Genomic DNA, 15,098 nt, shown 5'->3' on the forward strand with positions numbered 1-15,098 from the left:
TTTTTTTTTTTTTTTTTTTTTTAATATTATAAAAACAATCTTAAAACCCCAATCATTTGCATGGGATAGAGATTGCACAAAAGCCGCACATTTTTTTTATTCTTGGGAAAAGACTTTTCTCAGGTAAAGTATTAAAATCTTTATCCAAAACGTAAAAGTTTCACGTTCGATTTTGAATTAGAGACGTTCAAAATGATGAATCAACGTCGACTATAACACCTAGCCTTCCCAAACATTTCCTTAAAAACAAAGAGTAAGTAAGGTGACCATGTCCGAGAAGATGCAAGAGAATGTCGGGACCAACATGTCTCGAATTCTGGGCATGGATCATTACAAATGGTATTAGAGTCATACCTCTCCTACTAAGATGTCGTTCGAGGACGAACTAGGCAAAAGTTGGTGGGTATATTACACTCAAGTAAAGGAAGGGTACATCTGAATGAGAGCGGTCCTAGGGATAGGATGAAAAAAAAAAGTTCAAAGGAAGTGAAAGTTACTACTTGTATTAACAAGGTGCGTCTTTCTTTTCGGTAGCTCAATAATAAGAATCTTCATGGTTAAGTGTGCTTTTCTTGGAACAATTCTATGTTGGGTGACATCTAGAAATTTTCTTGGGATGCATGTGAGCGAGAACAAAAATATGCGGGAAGAACTTGTGTTGGTATGTGAAGGTAGTTCTCATTCTTAAGAAGCGAGAAGTAGGTAACATAACCATGTTGCAGGAGAATGTCAGAGCCAATAGGTGCTGAATTTGGATTTCGAATCTTAGACATGGGTCGTTACGTATTTAGTGAGCGGTGAAGGACAGTCGAATAGCGGTAGAAACGACCGACTATGTCAAGTATTCGAGTCGGTAAGCCATTGTTTTCCTTAAATTATCGGTTGAAACCATACACAAAAAAGTTTGTGTTTTGGCAATGATCTCACGATCATCTTCTAGTGTAAGTTTTCTTGCCATCATGACGTTAGAACCAGAGCAATTAGTGAGTGACTACCGTCAAAGAGGAGTCCGAGAGCAAGTTTGTGTTTTTGGCACTGATCCCACGACCATCTCCTTGTGTAAGTTTTCTTGTCGTCATGACCTACGAGAGAAGACGAACCAAAGAAATTAGTGAGCGATTGTTGTTGGAGAGCAAGAGGAGGTAGAGCGAAAAATAGGAGAGAGAAAGGCACCAAAAATTGTAATGAGTCGAGTAAGGAAGAAGAAACTTGCAGGTTCAAATTCGGGTCGATTGAGTCTGAAACCTGTCATCTAATGTCCTCGCTAGCACACCGCCCGGAGTCTAGCTCTGATACCATTTGTAATAGCCTAAGCCCTTCGCTAGATGATATTATCTACTTTGGCCCGTTTCATATCGCCTTCAACCTCACGGTTTTAAAATGCATCTTCTATGGAGAGGTTTCCATACCCATATAAAGAATGTTTCGTTCCCCAATCCAAACCGTGAGGCTGACAGCAATACATAACAGGCCAAAGCGGACAATATATGTTAGTGATGAGCTTGGGCTGTTATAATGGTATCAGAGAAAGTCACGTAACGGAGCGAGGCACTGGTCAGAGTAAGGCTAGACCCTCCCCATAGTAGACGCATAATGAGAAAGCCTAGAAGGGTAAGCCCAAAAACCTTGTACAGAAGCACAAAATGGAAAACCCAAAACAGATAATATCTCCTAGTGGTGTGCTCGGACTGTCACAACTGGTATCAGAGCCAAACACCGGGGGGTGTGCCAACAAGGACATTAGGTCCCCAAGGGGGATAGATTATGAGATCTCACATCAGTTAGAGAGGGGAACGAGTGCCACCAAGGACGCTGAGCCCTAAAAGATGGTAGATTTTGAGATCCCACGTCAGTAGGAGAGAGAAATGAAGTATTCTTTATAAGGGTGCGAAAATCTGTGGCTAACGGACACGTTCTAAAAATGTTGAGGGAAAGTCTAAAAGTGAAAGCCCAAAGAGAACAATATCTATCGTGGTGGACTTAGGTGGTAAAAATACATTATTATCCATTAGTACTACACCTTTAGATACTATTCCTATAACCATGGGCAAAGACTACGAGAATATTAGTATCGAATTACAAAACGAAAAACACACTCGAGCACTCACCAAATGTCTCGTACACCCGAATACCTCGTCAAAATTAAGTTCTAAATGAAATTAAAATTTAATTAATAGTTTAACTAGAAGAGAATTTCACCAAATTCACCAACACACCAACTAGTTTAAATGGATGTCTGCTTGAGCTAAGGATTTGGGCGTTGGAAAATTATGCTTATAACCCAAAACTTGTGGTTGAAGTTGCTTAATATGGTTGATGGGAGGACATGGTCTTTTGCGAATTTCTCCTATATTTGGTTTATATGTCTTCCGTTTCTCTTTTATACGGTGATTCTCTCTTTGTTATAAATCTCTCTTTTCCTGTGTTCTACCCTCTCGGGAAGGGAAGGAAGCAAAAGAATAGGTCGCAGATGATGGTCCTGGTAGGTTCAAGGATCTTACGCAGTGGAATGAACTCCTCTATAATATTTCATTACCTCTCGTGGACTCCCTCAATCCATCGTACTGGAGTGAAGAACGATTAGAGTCATATTCTATTCTTTATACAATGTTCATAGCGGAAGTATTTTGTTTCAAATCAGTTCTTCCTTGCATTCACTTTGATCCACTTCCTCGATGAAAAGCAAGTTCTTACCACTTTGATCACTTTGTTTTGGAATGCAATTTTGGAAGATTTCTATCTACGTACAAGAAAGATGATGAATTGGAAAGTTTTGGAGACAACTTTGGAGCTTAGAAGATAAATTTTTGAAGTTCGAGATCATGAAAATAATGTAAGAGATAGGATATCGCCTCACAAACACACAAATAATACGCTAAGAATACAAAATAACTAAAACTAGATTGAAACCAAAGCATGTTAGTGGTGTTGGATCAAGATCGACGTGAGAGATAGTAGCCATACACTCCGGATATGGTTTGGATAATAAGGAGCACAAAACCGATAATAGCAGAAAGAGCAGAGATAATGATCCACGGACTTTGAAAGCTGACATTTTTTAGAGTCGTCCACCATATTCTCCATGGCCTCTTACAATGCTTGTTCACCGAATAGTAGACATAAGCGTATTTGTCCCACATGCTTAAAACCGTGCCTTTGGCCAGCTGATTGAATGAATTTACCTCATCTTTCTCCAGTAGATTACCCATCAAGATGACGAAAGAGCCTACTACGTTATCAATCTCAACAAGCTTCTCAAATGTCATCACGTTCAATAAGCCTGATTCAATGTTAGCATTCATTTCGATGAACGGGAGGCTCAACACACCTTTGTTTTCATCAAAATCCACGTCCCCAAGGTTACACCCTTTCTTGAGTTTGATCCCAACTTTATGGAAGCGTCTGGCTAGCTGAATCTCATGACCCATTCCCGAGTAGCTGATTTGAAGTAGATTCTGTTCATTCCCCTTGTGAAACCGCAGTTCTGCCCTATACATATCCAGAAGGTGCGAGTAGTCTTCCTCCATTAACATGCTCTTTGTGGGTAAGTCCATGGACTTCCAAACAAGCGATTTGACCTTATGTGGATGCAAATGATCAAACATAATTATATTAGTTAGAAGCAATAAGATAATAAATAATATAGTACTAGTGTAACGACCTAAGTCCGTCGCTAGCAGATATTGTGTTTTTTGGACTTTCCCTTTTGTGCTTCCGCTCAAGCTTTTTAAAACACGTATGCTAGGGAGAGGTTTCCACATCCTTATAAAGAATGGTTCGTTCCTCTTTCCAACCGAAAACCTCTTCCTAGCAGGGAAGCTCGAAAATGAAAGCTAAAAAAAGATAATATCTACTAGAGGCGAGCTTGAGCTAAGTAGAGATAGACATACTTGGATGTTCTCTTTCATTAACATGGAATACAGCTGGTCAAGAAGCTTCATGGGCAGCTGATTCTCAAGCAGCAACATATCTCGCAATACATCTTCAAGCTGAAATTTCCATAAATGTGTATGATCTCACAAGACTTGCAATATAAAGCAACCATCCAAGATCATGAGCTCCAAAAATTTGGCTGGTTTTGTTTTCCATACATCATCAAGTTTATCATACGATCTCTGTAGATCTTCCAACATATCCCACACCTCATTCACCATGTCTTTAATGGACAATCCGAAACACCTTTCAATGTCGTGAAGTGCAAAAAATTTAATCTTCTCCATAGGCAACAAATGCAGTTCCCCATGGTGATATGGCCCGAACGATACCCGCTGTGGTTTGAATGCGTTTGGATTAACCTTCTTTATATGCTCTGATATTCTATAGATTGAACCTCCATCGTCTTTTCTTTCAAAATGATATGGAAGATTTGCCAATTGGGATTCTAGAGATTGGACCACTCCATCCTTGCTCTATGGTGACACCTCCATTACTCGACCCACTAATTTGGTACTAAAGTTTACGATATGTATCATATTTGATTAATATTTATAACATATCTTTAGTTTACTTTGCTTGACACCCAAGAATTGTCTCATTCAAATTTGCACATTTCTCTTTTCCTTTACTTACTCAATTTAATTATTATCATTCAAATTTATTACTTACTCAATTGAATTATTCTCATTTAAATTCTCCCCTTTCTCTTTTCCTTTCTTACTCAATTTAATTATTTTCAGTCAAATTAGTTTTTTCGTTCTTCCATTTTTCATCCTTTTATTTTTAAGGTAATGTAACCATTGAAAAAAAAATGTTCGTTGGAGAATTCGCGAGAACTTTGACGAGTCGCCTGAGTTTTGGGAGCCCTAATCGTTTACACGTTTTGCTCCTCATATTTCAATCCATTCAATCGTGAACAATTGAATATCTCCTCATTCGAGTCTCCGCCCCACATATTTTTGAGAGAGTGAAGTTTCATTAACTAATGATCTTCTTCATGGAGCTCATCGGTGAACCTCGAATCTACTATGTTACACCCGAGTAAAGGAGGGATACTTGAATGAACTGAGAGCACATCTGAAAATGATCTTGAGAATAGGATAACTAAGAATGACTTAAAGGAAAAAAGTTATTATCTACACGGACAAGGCACATGTCATGACTCGATAAAATAGGAGATGAAAATCTGATAAAATTTAAAGCAAGAAAAAGGAGTCAACGACACGAAAATTAAATATAAAATTAAAGTCAAATATTACAAACTAGAAATACAATTATGAAAGAAAATTACAAAAGACTCTCAAAGACCGACAAGGGACTAACGCTCCGGAACGACACCCCTCTATGACATTGCAGCTCTCGAACACCTCCCCACCTCAATCGGTACCTGAAAAAAAAAAAAGGGGGAAATGGGGTGAGTATAAAAATATACTCAATAAGCAACCTAATTGTAGGCTCTTAATCACATCAAGTTTAGGAGAGAACCACCAACTATGCTTCAGACCCTAGAGTCTATGGCTTCAGACCCTAGAGTCTCAGTACTCTCAGTACATAGTTCGAGGTGGAATGACTTAACCTTTGAAGCGGTATTCCGCGTTTGAGAATGAGGTGCTCTCTCATAACTATATGTACCCCTCGTACAACCCAGCTAGAATTAGTCACTGCATGGTCAACGTCCTTCCATAGGACGGACTCATCATGCAGGCGACCTTGACCCACCCGTGTGATCATCATCTTACCATAAGATGGATCCCCATGTAGAGTAGTCGATCTACCACTGAGTAATACTTCCCTAACAGGCGTCTCGCCAACCTCAACAATACCACACTAGAGTAGGAAGGGAAGAGTAACACCTCCCTAACTGGTGTCTCGCCTAGCTCAACAGTACTATACCGGAGTAGGAAGGGAAGTGGAGTATACTCGAATGCTATACCAGCTACTGTCGGCTAAGAGGTCATCTCTCTACACCTCAGGGTCCTAACGTGGTTCTCTATGTCTCAAGGGTAGGTAGAATATAGAGTTAGGGGCCCTGGTTTCCTGAATCAATCAATCAAGACTTACAAGTCCATAATAGTCCAGGGTTAAAGGGTCTCTCCCTCTAAGCGTCGCTCACGACACCATATAGTATAACATTAGGAGGGTCCCCTATCTAAACCCAACTCAATCCCTACAATAGTACACCCTCGGCATAACACAACACTACAACTTATCATTCTTATCATAAGTTCACACAATCATTCAACAGGAGTTTATGTATGATTAACAACGCATATAGTCATACAAGCTCAACGAAGCGATATCATCCATCAACACCCGAAGGGCAGATACACAATTTCTCCTGTCCGCAACATGGTATGAACAAATAAAAGCAGTAGTAAGATAGTCCAACAAGCATACAAACATTGAATATGAAATATCATTACGACAATAAGACCACATATATATATATATATAACTTCATAAGTACGGAGAATCATTAGATCTAACCACCTAGGAGTAATTTGCTCTAGCATGCATGGAAAACCAAACGCACCCTACAAGTATTACTTCCTAATTCCGTGTGGTTACTTACAGGAATGAAGCATGCCCTTCGAAGCTTACTTTTCGGCTAATTAAGAGCTCCAAAACTGTTGAAAGTTCGTCATTGGTCCTAAATCAAGTTAAACTTAGGTTAGTATCAAAACCGGGATGAAAAATAGTCGAACAGAAGTCAAATCGGGATAAAAATAGTCTGCCGTGCTGGTTCACCCGCCCCACGCACCGGAATATTTCCCACGGGCACAGACGCGCTTGTACGGACACACTGCGGGGATAGAGTCGCGCGCTGATGTGTCGCCACGTGGCGGGGTCTGACTAGTCCACTGAGAGCCAGGGCATGCGTTCAAATCTGGGTGCACGCGGGTTCCTACGATTTTTCCCACGCTGACGCGTGGTGAATGCGGGACGGGTCAATTGACGGGTTCAGGTCGCGCGCGGGTTCACGGGTTCTGGTAGCGGGCGCTGGTCTTCAAACCCTACCTGGCGCAGTATTTTTTGTAATTTTCCTCCACCATTCCACGCGCTGACACGTGTCATTTTCTGACGCGTCACTCCCCCGTTTGTCTTCTTCCTCTCATCTCTACGATGTTCGAGAAAACCGATTATTTTCTATTTTCTTTGCATATTTAGTATTTCTTTCTACACAACTCGGATTAACGTGATTCCTTCATGAGATTTGTAGACCTCATATCACGTGAAAGAATTTCTACTTGTAATTTATTTCTAACCACAGATATAATAAACTTAGTTGAAAATTGGCAAGAACGTCAATACTTACATCTTGGGTGAAAGCCGGAACTCCTATTTTCAATCTGAATCGATCAAAACTTCCTTCACGGATTATGAGCGCACTGCTCTCTAGATTAATTTACTCAAATTTCAGAATCTAACTCTCAATATTTCTCACAGATACGAGGAAAATCCGAAAACAAAGGTTCAAGAACTTATCTACAAATGTTCTTCGTTCTTGATGGTTTTGAACGATTCAAGGGTCCAAAAAGTTTCCTATAGGTTCTATTAAGGATTTGTGAAGAAATCTCGGCCGAAATCGGACTCCTCATGGCCGGATCCGAAGTGACGGTTAAGCCTCCTCTTAAAGAACCTTCTTTCTCTCTCTCTTTTCTTTTTTCTTTTTCTTTTTCTTTTTCTTTTCTTTTCCTCTCTTTCCTTTCTATTTTTATTTCTTTCTTTTATTTTCCCTTCTTTCCTTTCCTTTTTTATTTCTTTTCTTTTATTCCTCTTTTACTATCCTCATCTCTAGATCCTCGATAAAATCTCTGAAGTTCAACTTAAAAGGGAAAACTTAGGTTTTAAGTTTGTCGTCGGGGTTCGGGTATTACAGCACACTTTCTTTTTAGCTGATTCGATAATGAAAATTTCATGATTAAACGTGTTTTTTGTAAAGCAATTTTATGTTGGGTGAAATTTTAGAAATTTTCTTTAATAAAATCCCCCAATTATATTAATGGAGATAAGTACATTATAAAATTATATATATAATTGAAAAAAAGATTAAAAGAGTTATAAAAAAATAATAATTGTAACGACCCTAAATTTCTACTTATTCTGAATCGTTACTAATGTCTCATGTTGTGTTAAAATGGGGAATCTAACTCTTAAAAGAAAACACAATTTAAATGTTGAAAATATTTAAAACATCTCCGGTCTCTCGAAAATACAGTCATGGTCTTACGTGTTTAAATACGAAATACAGAGAAAATAAAAATAAGTACAAAATAATTTAAAACCATAAAATGCAAAACAACCTATTCTAACCTTAAGACTAGGAATTTAAATATGAGTCTATTCTATGCATGTGTCACCGTCTCTGCTCACGATGTCGCTGCCCTCCGTACATGTGCGCTTTAACTTTACATGAAAAATGATGTGACACACAGCCTGAGTATTTCGAAGAATACTTAGTAAGTGGCCCCACTATAGGGGTCATGCAAGTGCAAATACATGTCATCATGCTCTTGGGACCTTTCTCTATTCTCTACGGGTGGCCTCCAGTCTCAGACTAATATGAATGTGTAGTACTTCCCTACACATAACTCACACGTGCGAGTGTGAATCTCTAGGGGGCTCGCATATCCCCTGGACCCTCTCTGGTCAAGCTAATCTATAGCGACGTTTTGAGGTCAGTGCAACCCCTTGATGTCTTGCTCCCCATGACCACCCTCATCATCATACTATGCGTGTTCACACTCATCGTCTTTGGGGAAGTATTCCTATGCTTATGAACATACATTATGCATGAGGTCCCTCTAAATGTCATCTTATCATCTCTTCTGACACAACCCTCTAGTCTCATCTCTTTATTACATTAAGTAACACATGCTCATTGGATATTTATATTAATATCATTTTCATGCTCTTAGGATTGTGTCCTATGTCGGTCTATTGACATGATGCAATATGGCATTCATTATCATATAGCATGCTTAATATGAAAAACATCACCATATTAAGACAAACGTCATGCAATCATCATACTCATCATATCGCCATAAATTGCATCAAGCATATCAAGTACGTCATATATCAAACTATATATATTATGCACATCATCAAGCATCTTAACTCAAGCATCATAACTCATACATCATCATATACTAGTATACGACATCATACGATACAGCTCATACATCATCATAGCTCATACATCATAAATTGTAACTCATACAATTTCTAGCATATCCTATGGTGAGGCCACTTACTTGGTTGGCTTTAGCCACATTTCTATCTAGCTCCAAATTTGCTTGATTTCATTATTTGAATTCGTTCTCACTTATATCGAGGTTTCACCTATTTTAAACATAAACTTAATTGACTCAACAAGAATCGAATTCCACGTTTTCATTGTTTCTAATTGTTCGATAGTAAAAATTAAATTAAAAATATGTCAATATTATTTCATGTTGCTTGAATCATTCCGTCCAAATATTGTTTGTTATAATATTTTATTCTCTAGGGAAGAATAATAAAAAAATGAAAATTGTGGATTTAGAGAAATTAATGTTTTTTTAAAAAAAAAAATGAAAATGGACGTATGAAATATAGGTTTATATAACATGCACGTTTAGAATAACATAATTTTTATTATAATTTGCATGTTAAAAATATTTAAAAGCTAAATTAATAAAAATATTTATAAATTTTGTAGCAATCCTACTATGATAAATTTCAATAATACCTTTAAACATCATTAATATAAAATTAATTAAAATATTTCTTAATAGATTTTCATTTATTAACGCTAAAGTACTCAATTATAAATTTATTTTTATACTGCATAAAACCGGTTGTGTTTATGAATATAAATCCTTCGAGAGTTATGCATAATTACAGCGGTATCCAACCATAAACTAAGTTCCTTTAGTGCTAGTTAGAGGGTGCGACCCCATTGTTCGATTCTCGAAATCAATACGTAACAGAACTACTAAGCTACTCCCTGTTATGGGAGAGAGTGAATTCCATCTTGTATGATTATGTTTCAACTCCCTATTTGGTCAAGTCTCCAAAATGATTGACTTATTAAATTAACTATAAAAGTCATTCTTACTTATACGAATAAAAGGACAAACCTTTACAGACCGGAGTTCATAACTCACTCAAGATTAAGATTTAGTCGCATATGATCATTATGTGAAATATTAATTTTATCCATATACTATAAACCTTTTAGATTTTTACTTGACCATGATTCTATTTTATGTCAATTGCATACTATTCGAGTTTATAATAACATTGGATTTTTCATACGGTGAATAATATTAAATTTAAAATAAAATAATCAAAATTATTATTAAAAGTTATAATTAATCACGGGACTTTAGAGCATAAACCCTGACCATAACTCTTGATATAACTTCCACGTACAAAATTGAGTGGTTGTACAAAAAGTAAGTCACACCACTCTTGGTACAATTTTCATGTGCACAATAGACCACACAACTTTTGTCACAAGTCATAATGGATTTCTTTCTCATGTATTAATATGACGAGTTAGACTTAGGGGCATTCAAATTGAGTTTTGGGGTTAGATCGGGTTGACCCTCAAAACCCACTTGTCAAAGTAGGAGCCTCGACTTCTAGTCCAAGTTCATCTCACCCTCAGTCCATGTGGATTATGGAGTGTGGTTTAGGTCAAGGTTTTGTTTGTTTCTTAAAGACAATGCGTGGGTGCTACCGTGCTCAAGCCAAAGACAAAGCGAGTAATGTTGAAATGCTACATAAAGCGTCGTAACACTACAAAAATGACATGTGATTCCAAACGTTCCTCCAAAACAAGTGCACACACCTCTTCTTTTTTGTTTATAGTGTTGATATGCAATGGACAACGTCTCAATGAATTGCATGATGATGGGAAATTCTATCACACATTTTTTTCTCTACACGTATATCTTGTTTTAGAATGCAATTTTGGAAGATTTTCTATGTACATACCAGAAAAATGATGAATTGGGAAGTTTTGGAGACAACTTTGGAGCTTAGAAGAGAAATTTTGAAGCTCGAGATGGTGAAGATAATGTTAGAGTAGGATATCACCACACAAACACACAAATAATACGATAAGAATACAAAATAACTAAAACTGGATTGAAACCAAAGCATGTGAGTGGTGTTGGATCAAGATCGACGTGGGAGATAGTAGCCATACACTCCGTATACGGTTTGGATAATAAGGAGCGCAAAACCGATAATAGCAGAAAGAGTAGAGATAATGGTCCACGGACTTTGAAAGCTGACATTTTTTAGAGTCGTCCACCATATTTTCCATGGCCTCTTACAATGCTCATTCACCGATTTGTAGACGTCGAAGTGGTGGCCCCACATGCTTAAAACCATACCTTTGGCCAGCTGATTGAATGAATCTACCTCATCTTTCTCCAGTAGATTACCCATCAAGATGACGAAAGAGCCTACCATGTTATCAATCCCAGAAAGCTTCTCAAATGTCATCGCGTTCAATAAGCCTGATTCAATGTTAGCATTCATTTCGATGAACGAGAGGGTCAACACACCTTTGTTTTCATTAAAATACAAGAAATCAAGGCCACACCCTTTCTCGAGTTTGATCCCAGCTTTATGGAAGCGTGTGGCTAGCTGAATCTCATGACTCGTTCCCAAGTGGCTGACTTGAAGTTTACTCTCTCTAGACGACGTGTCAACCTTCAATTCCTGCCTATACATATCCAGAAGGTGCAAGTAGTCTTTCTCCATTAACGATTCGTTGGATTCCCAAATAAGCGATTTGACCTTCTGTGGATGCATCACAAGCCGTGTTTCAAATGATCAAACATAATTATATTAGTTAGAAGCAATAAGATAGTACTAGTGTAACGACCGAAGTCCATCACTAGCAGATATTGTTCTCTTTGGACTTTAGACTTTTCCTTTCGTGCTTCCGTTCAAGGTTTTTAAAACACTTCTTCTAGGGAGAGGTTTTCACACTCTTCTAAAGAATGCTTCGTTCTCCTCTCCAATCGAAAACCTCTCCCTAGCAGGGAAGCTCAAAAAAGACAATATCTGCTAGAGGTGAACTTGAGCTAAGGAGAGATAGACGTACTCTATCATCATCTAGCCTTAACATGGAATACAACTTGTCAAGAAGCTTCATGGGCAGCTGATTCTCAAGCAGCAACATATCTCGCATTATTTCCGTAAAGTAGACACTCAATTTATGGATACCAAGCAAAAGGGCAAACAACACGAAATAACCATCCACGATCATGACCTCCAAAAATTTGTCTGGCTTTGTTTTCCATTCATCATGAAGTTTATCATACGATCCCTGCAGATCTTCCAACATGTCCCACACCTCATTCACGATGTCTTCAGTGCACAATCCGTAGCACCTTTTAAAGTCTTCAAATATTAAATGTTTTTCTTTCTCCATGGGCAACAAATGCAGTTCTCCATGGTGATATGGCCCGAACGATACCAGCTGCGGTTTGAATGCGTTTGGATTAACCTTCATTATATAGTCTGGTATTCTATAGATTGAAGCTCCGATGCCTTTGCTTCTAACACCAACATAATGATTTTCCAAATGGGAATCCAAATTTTGGGTAGTAATCCTGACCATCGTATGCTTGTCATGGAGTGGTGGCATCTCCATTACTCTTATGACTACCCTTTATTACAAGTGTACATATATAAATATATATATATATATATATATATACACATATATATATATAACAGATCCTTTGCTTTACACCCAAAAATGTCTCTTTTCCTTTGCTTACTCAATGAACTATTCTCATTCTCTTCCGGTTTGCTTTCTCAATTTAATTATTCTCATTCCCTAAAATTAATAAAAATATTCTTAAAAATATCTATAAATTTTCAAAATTTTCTATAATATTTTAAACTTAATTTTTTTTTTTTTTATAAAAAATACTAAGTTTAAAAAAGTTGGATTAATACCCTTAAAATATTTTTTTTATAAATTTAATTATTCTAATTCCTTAAAATTAATAAAAAATACTCTTAAAAATATCTATAAATTTTCAAAAATTTCACAAATATTTTAAACTTAAATTTTTTTTAAAAAAAATACCTATAATTTTCAAAAGTTTCATTAATACCCATAAAACATTTTTTATAAATATAAAAAATACCTTTGCTATTAGTACCACGTTTCAAAAATACTTAAAAGCTTTCGAAAGTAACATTAAGAAATTTGGAGATAACCAATGAGATATCGGTACATGGTTTTCATCTAGACAAACTCATACATCATCATATATTAGTATACGACATCATATGATACAGCTCATATATCATAAATTGTAACTCATACAATTTCCAGCCTATCCTGCAACTTATTTGGTTGACCTTAGCCAAATTTCTATCTAGCTCCAAATTTACTTGTTTTCATTATTCGAATTTGTTCTCACTTATATCGAGGTTTCACCTATTTTGAACAGAAACTTAATTGCCTCCGTAAAAATCGAATTCCACGATTTCATTGTTTTTAAATTGTGTTTGACAGTAAAACTTAAATTAAAAATATGTCAATACTATTTCATGTTGCTTGGATCATTCCATCCAAATATTGTTTGTTATAATATTATATTCCGTTCGTAAGGATAATAATAATTTCTCATATCTTTTATTTATTTATTTATTTTTGTCTCTAGGTTGTACCACTCTATTTTTATATAAAACTTATATTTTACCAATATATAAGGTAATATAGCTAAAATATTTTAAATAATTTTATTTTAAAAGACATTGACTTCAAGAAAACTAGCCAAAATAATTTTACAAAACATGAGGTCTTTACATTGTCAAAAATAAAAAATAAAAATAAAATAAATAATAATAATAATGCAAAATGTATAATAACATAATTTTTATTTTTATTTGCATGTTAAAAATATTTAAGAGTTAAATTAATAAAAATATCTGTAGTGGTTTAAAAAATAATCCTTTGAACATCATTAATATAAAATTAATTAAAATTTTGTCATTTCTTATATTTTTCTTTGTGCTTATCCAATTTAATTATTCTTTTGGCATTTATTTATCTTTTCCTTTCCTTACTCAATTTAATTATTCTCACTCAAATTTCACCATTTCTCTTTTCGTGGGCTAACTCAATTTAATTATTCTCATTCTCTAAAATTAATGATAATATCAATAAATTGAAATATTTTAAATTTTTAAAAAAATTTAAAAAGAAACTTCAAAAACACATTTAATTTTTTTAAAAAACTTTAAAAATACCCTTAGGGTTATTATCAGATTTCAAAAATTCTTATGAACTTTCAAGATAATATTAAAAAATTTAGAGATAATCAATGAGAGATCGTTAATGGTAAAAAAATTTAAACTTTTTTTTTTTTGTAAAGGTAAATGACGTTAATGTTACTTTTAAAAGTGGTATTTTTTAAATACAGTACTGATGATAAGGATATTTTTAAACTTTTTATAAATGGAAGAGTATGGTTAGAAACTTTTTGAAATTTAAGGAGACTTAGATTTCAATAAAGTAGAGATTTCCATAGAGTAGAGATTTCCATAGAGTAGGGAGGTCGAAGATGATTCATTTTTTTGTTCTTCTATTTTTTAGCGTTTTATTTTTAAGGTAATGTGACAGTTGAAAAATCAAGTCGACAACCAAACCACCCAACCTCGCCACAAAAAGGATTCCTGATGACTGGACATCCACTTAAGGTACGTTTTGTGCCCTTTTCATGCCAGTCTCATTGGTAAACGGAGTTGGGCTTTCGGTTTTTCCTAAACTTCTCTAGATCAGGAATTATAGGCACAGTTTAGCCAAGAGACTCCGGAAAAAGAAGGAAGGTGGTAAAAGGAATCTTGATGATTGGACATCCACTTAAGGTACGTTTCGTGTCCTTTTAACGCCAGTCTCGTTGGTGCACGGAGTTGGGTTTTCGATTTTCCTAAACTTCTCTAGATTAGGAATTATAGGCACAGTTAAGCCAAGAGACTCGAGAAAAAGAAGGAAGGTGGTAAAAGGCACGATTTAAACAAACTTCAAAAACATTTAAACTTTTTAAAAAAACTTTAAAAATACATTACCTCAAAAATACGTTGGTTGATAATTAATGAGATATCCATAAGGGTAAAAAAAAAAAAAAAAAAAG

General features: G+C 35.8%; 1 protein-coding gene and 1 long non-coding RNA gene across 2 annotated transcripts in view; one reads left to right on the top strand and one right to left on the bottom strand.

Annotated features, from left to right (window-relative positions):
* Window positions 1-2,784: 2,784 nt before the first annotated feature.
* On the bottom strand, window positions 2,785-12,601 carry LOC111432765 (UPF0481 protein At3g47200-like). Its single transcript, XM_023069706.1, has 3 exons — window positions 12,047-12,601; window positions 11,328-11,739; window positions 2,785-3,154 (listed from the first exon to the last, which is right to left on the bottom strand). Exons 1-3 carry the CDS (start codon window positions 12,596-12,598, stop codon window positions 2,934-2,936), a joined length of 1,185 nt encoding a protein of 394 aa, XP_022925474.1. The 5' UTR covers window positions 12,599-12,601; the 3' UTR covers window positions 2,785-2,933.
* LOC111432768 overlaps window positions 10,455-15,098 on the top strand; it is a 22,445-nt gene continuing 17,801 nt past the window's right edge. The window contains exon 1 of the long non-coding RNA XR_002708684.1: window positions 10,455-10,466. This is a non-coding gene — a long non-coding RNA (uncharacterized LOC111432768). The remainder of the gene's footprint in view (window positions 10,467-15,098) is intronic.

Source organism: Cucurbita moschata, unplaced genomic scaffold, assembly GCF_002738365.1.
Source record: "Cucurbita moschata cultivar Rifu unplaced genomic scaffold, Cmos_1.0 Cmo_Scf00040, whole genome shotgun sequence".
NCBI classification, from domain to species: domain Eukaryota; kingdom Viridiplantae; phylum Streptophyta; class Magnoliopsida; order Cucurbitales; family Cucurbitaceae; genus Cucurbita; species Cucurbita moschata.

Coding starts and splice junctions, on each gene's coding strand:
- LOC111432765 (XM_023069706.1), bottom strand. CDS start 12,598: ATGGAGATGCCACCACTCCATGACAAGCATACGATGGTCAGGATTACT. Junction 11,740..12,046: donor TAAGGCTAGATGATGATAGA/GTACGTCTATCT, acceptor ATGCATCCACAG/AAGGTCAAATCGCTTATTTG. Junction 3,155..11,327: donor ATTCAATCAGCTGGCCAAAG/GTATGGTTTTAA, acceptor AGCTGGCCAAAG/GCACGGTTTTAAGCATGTGG.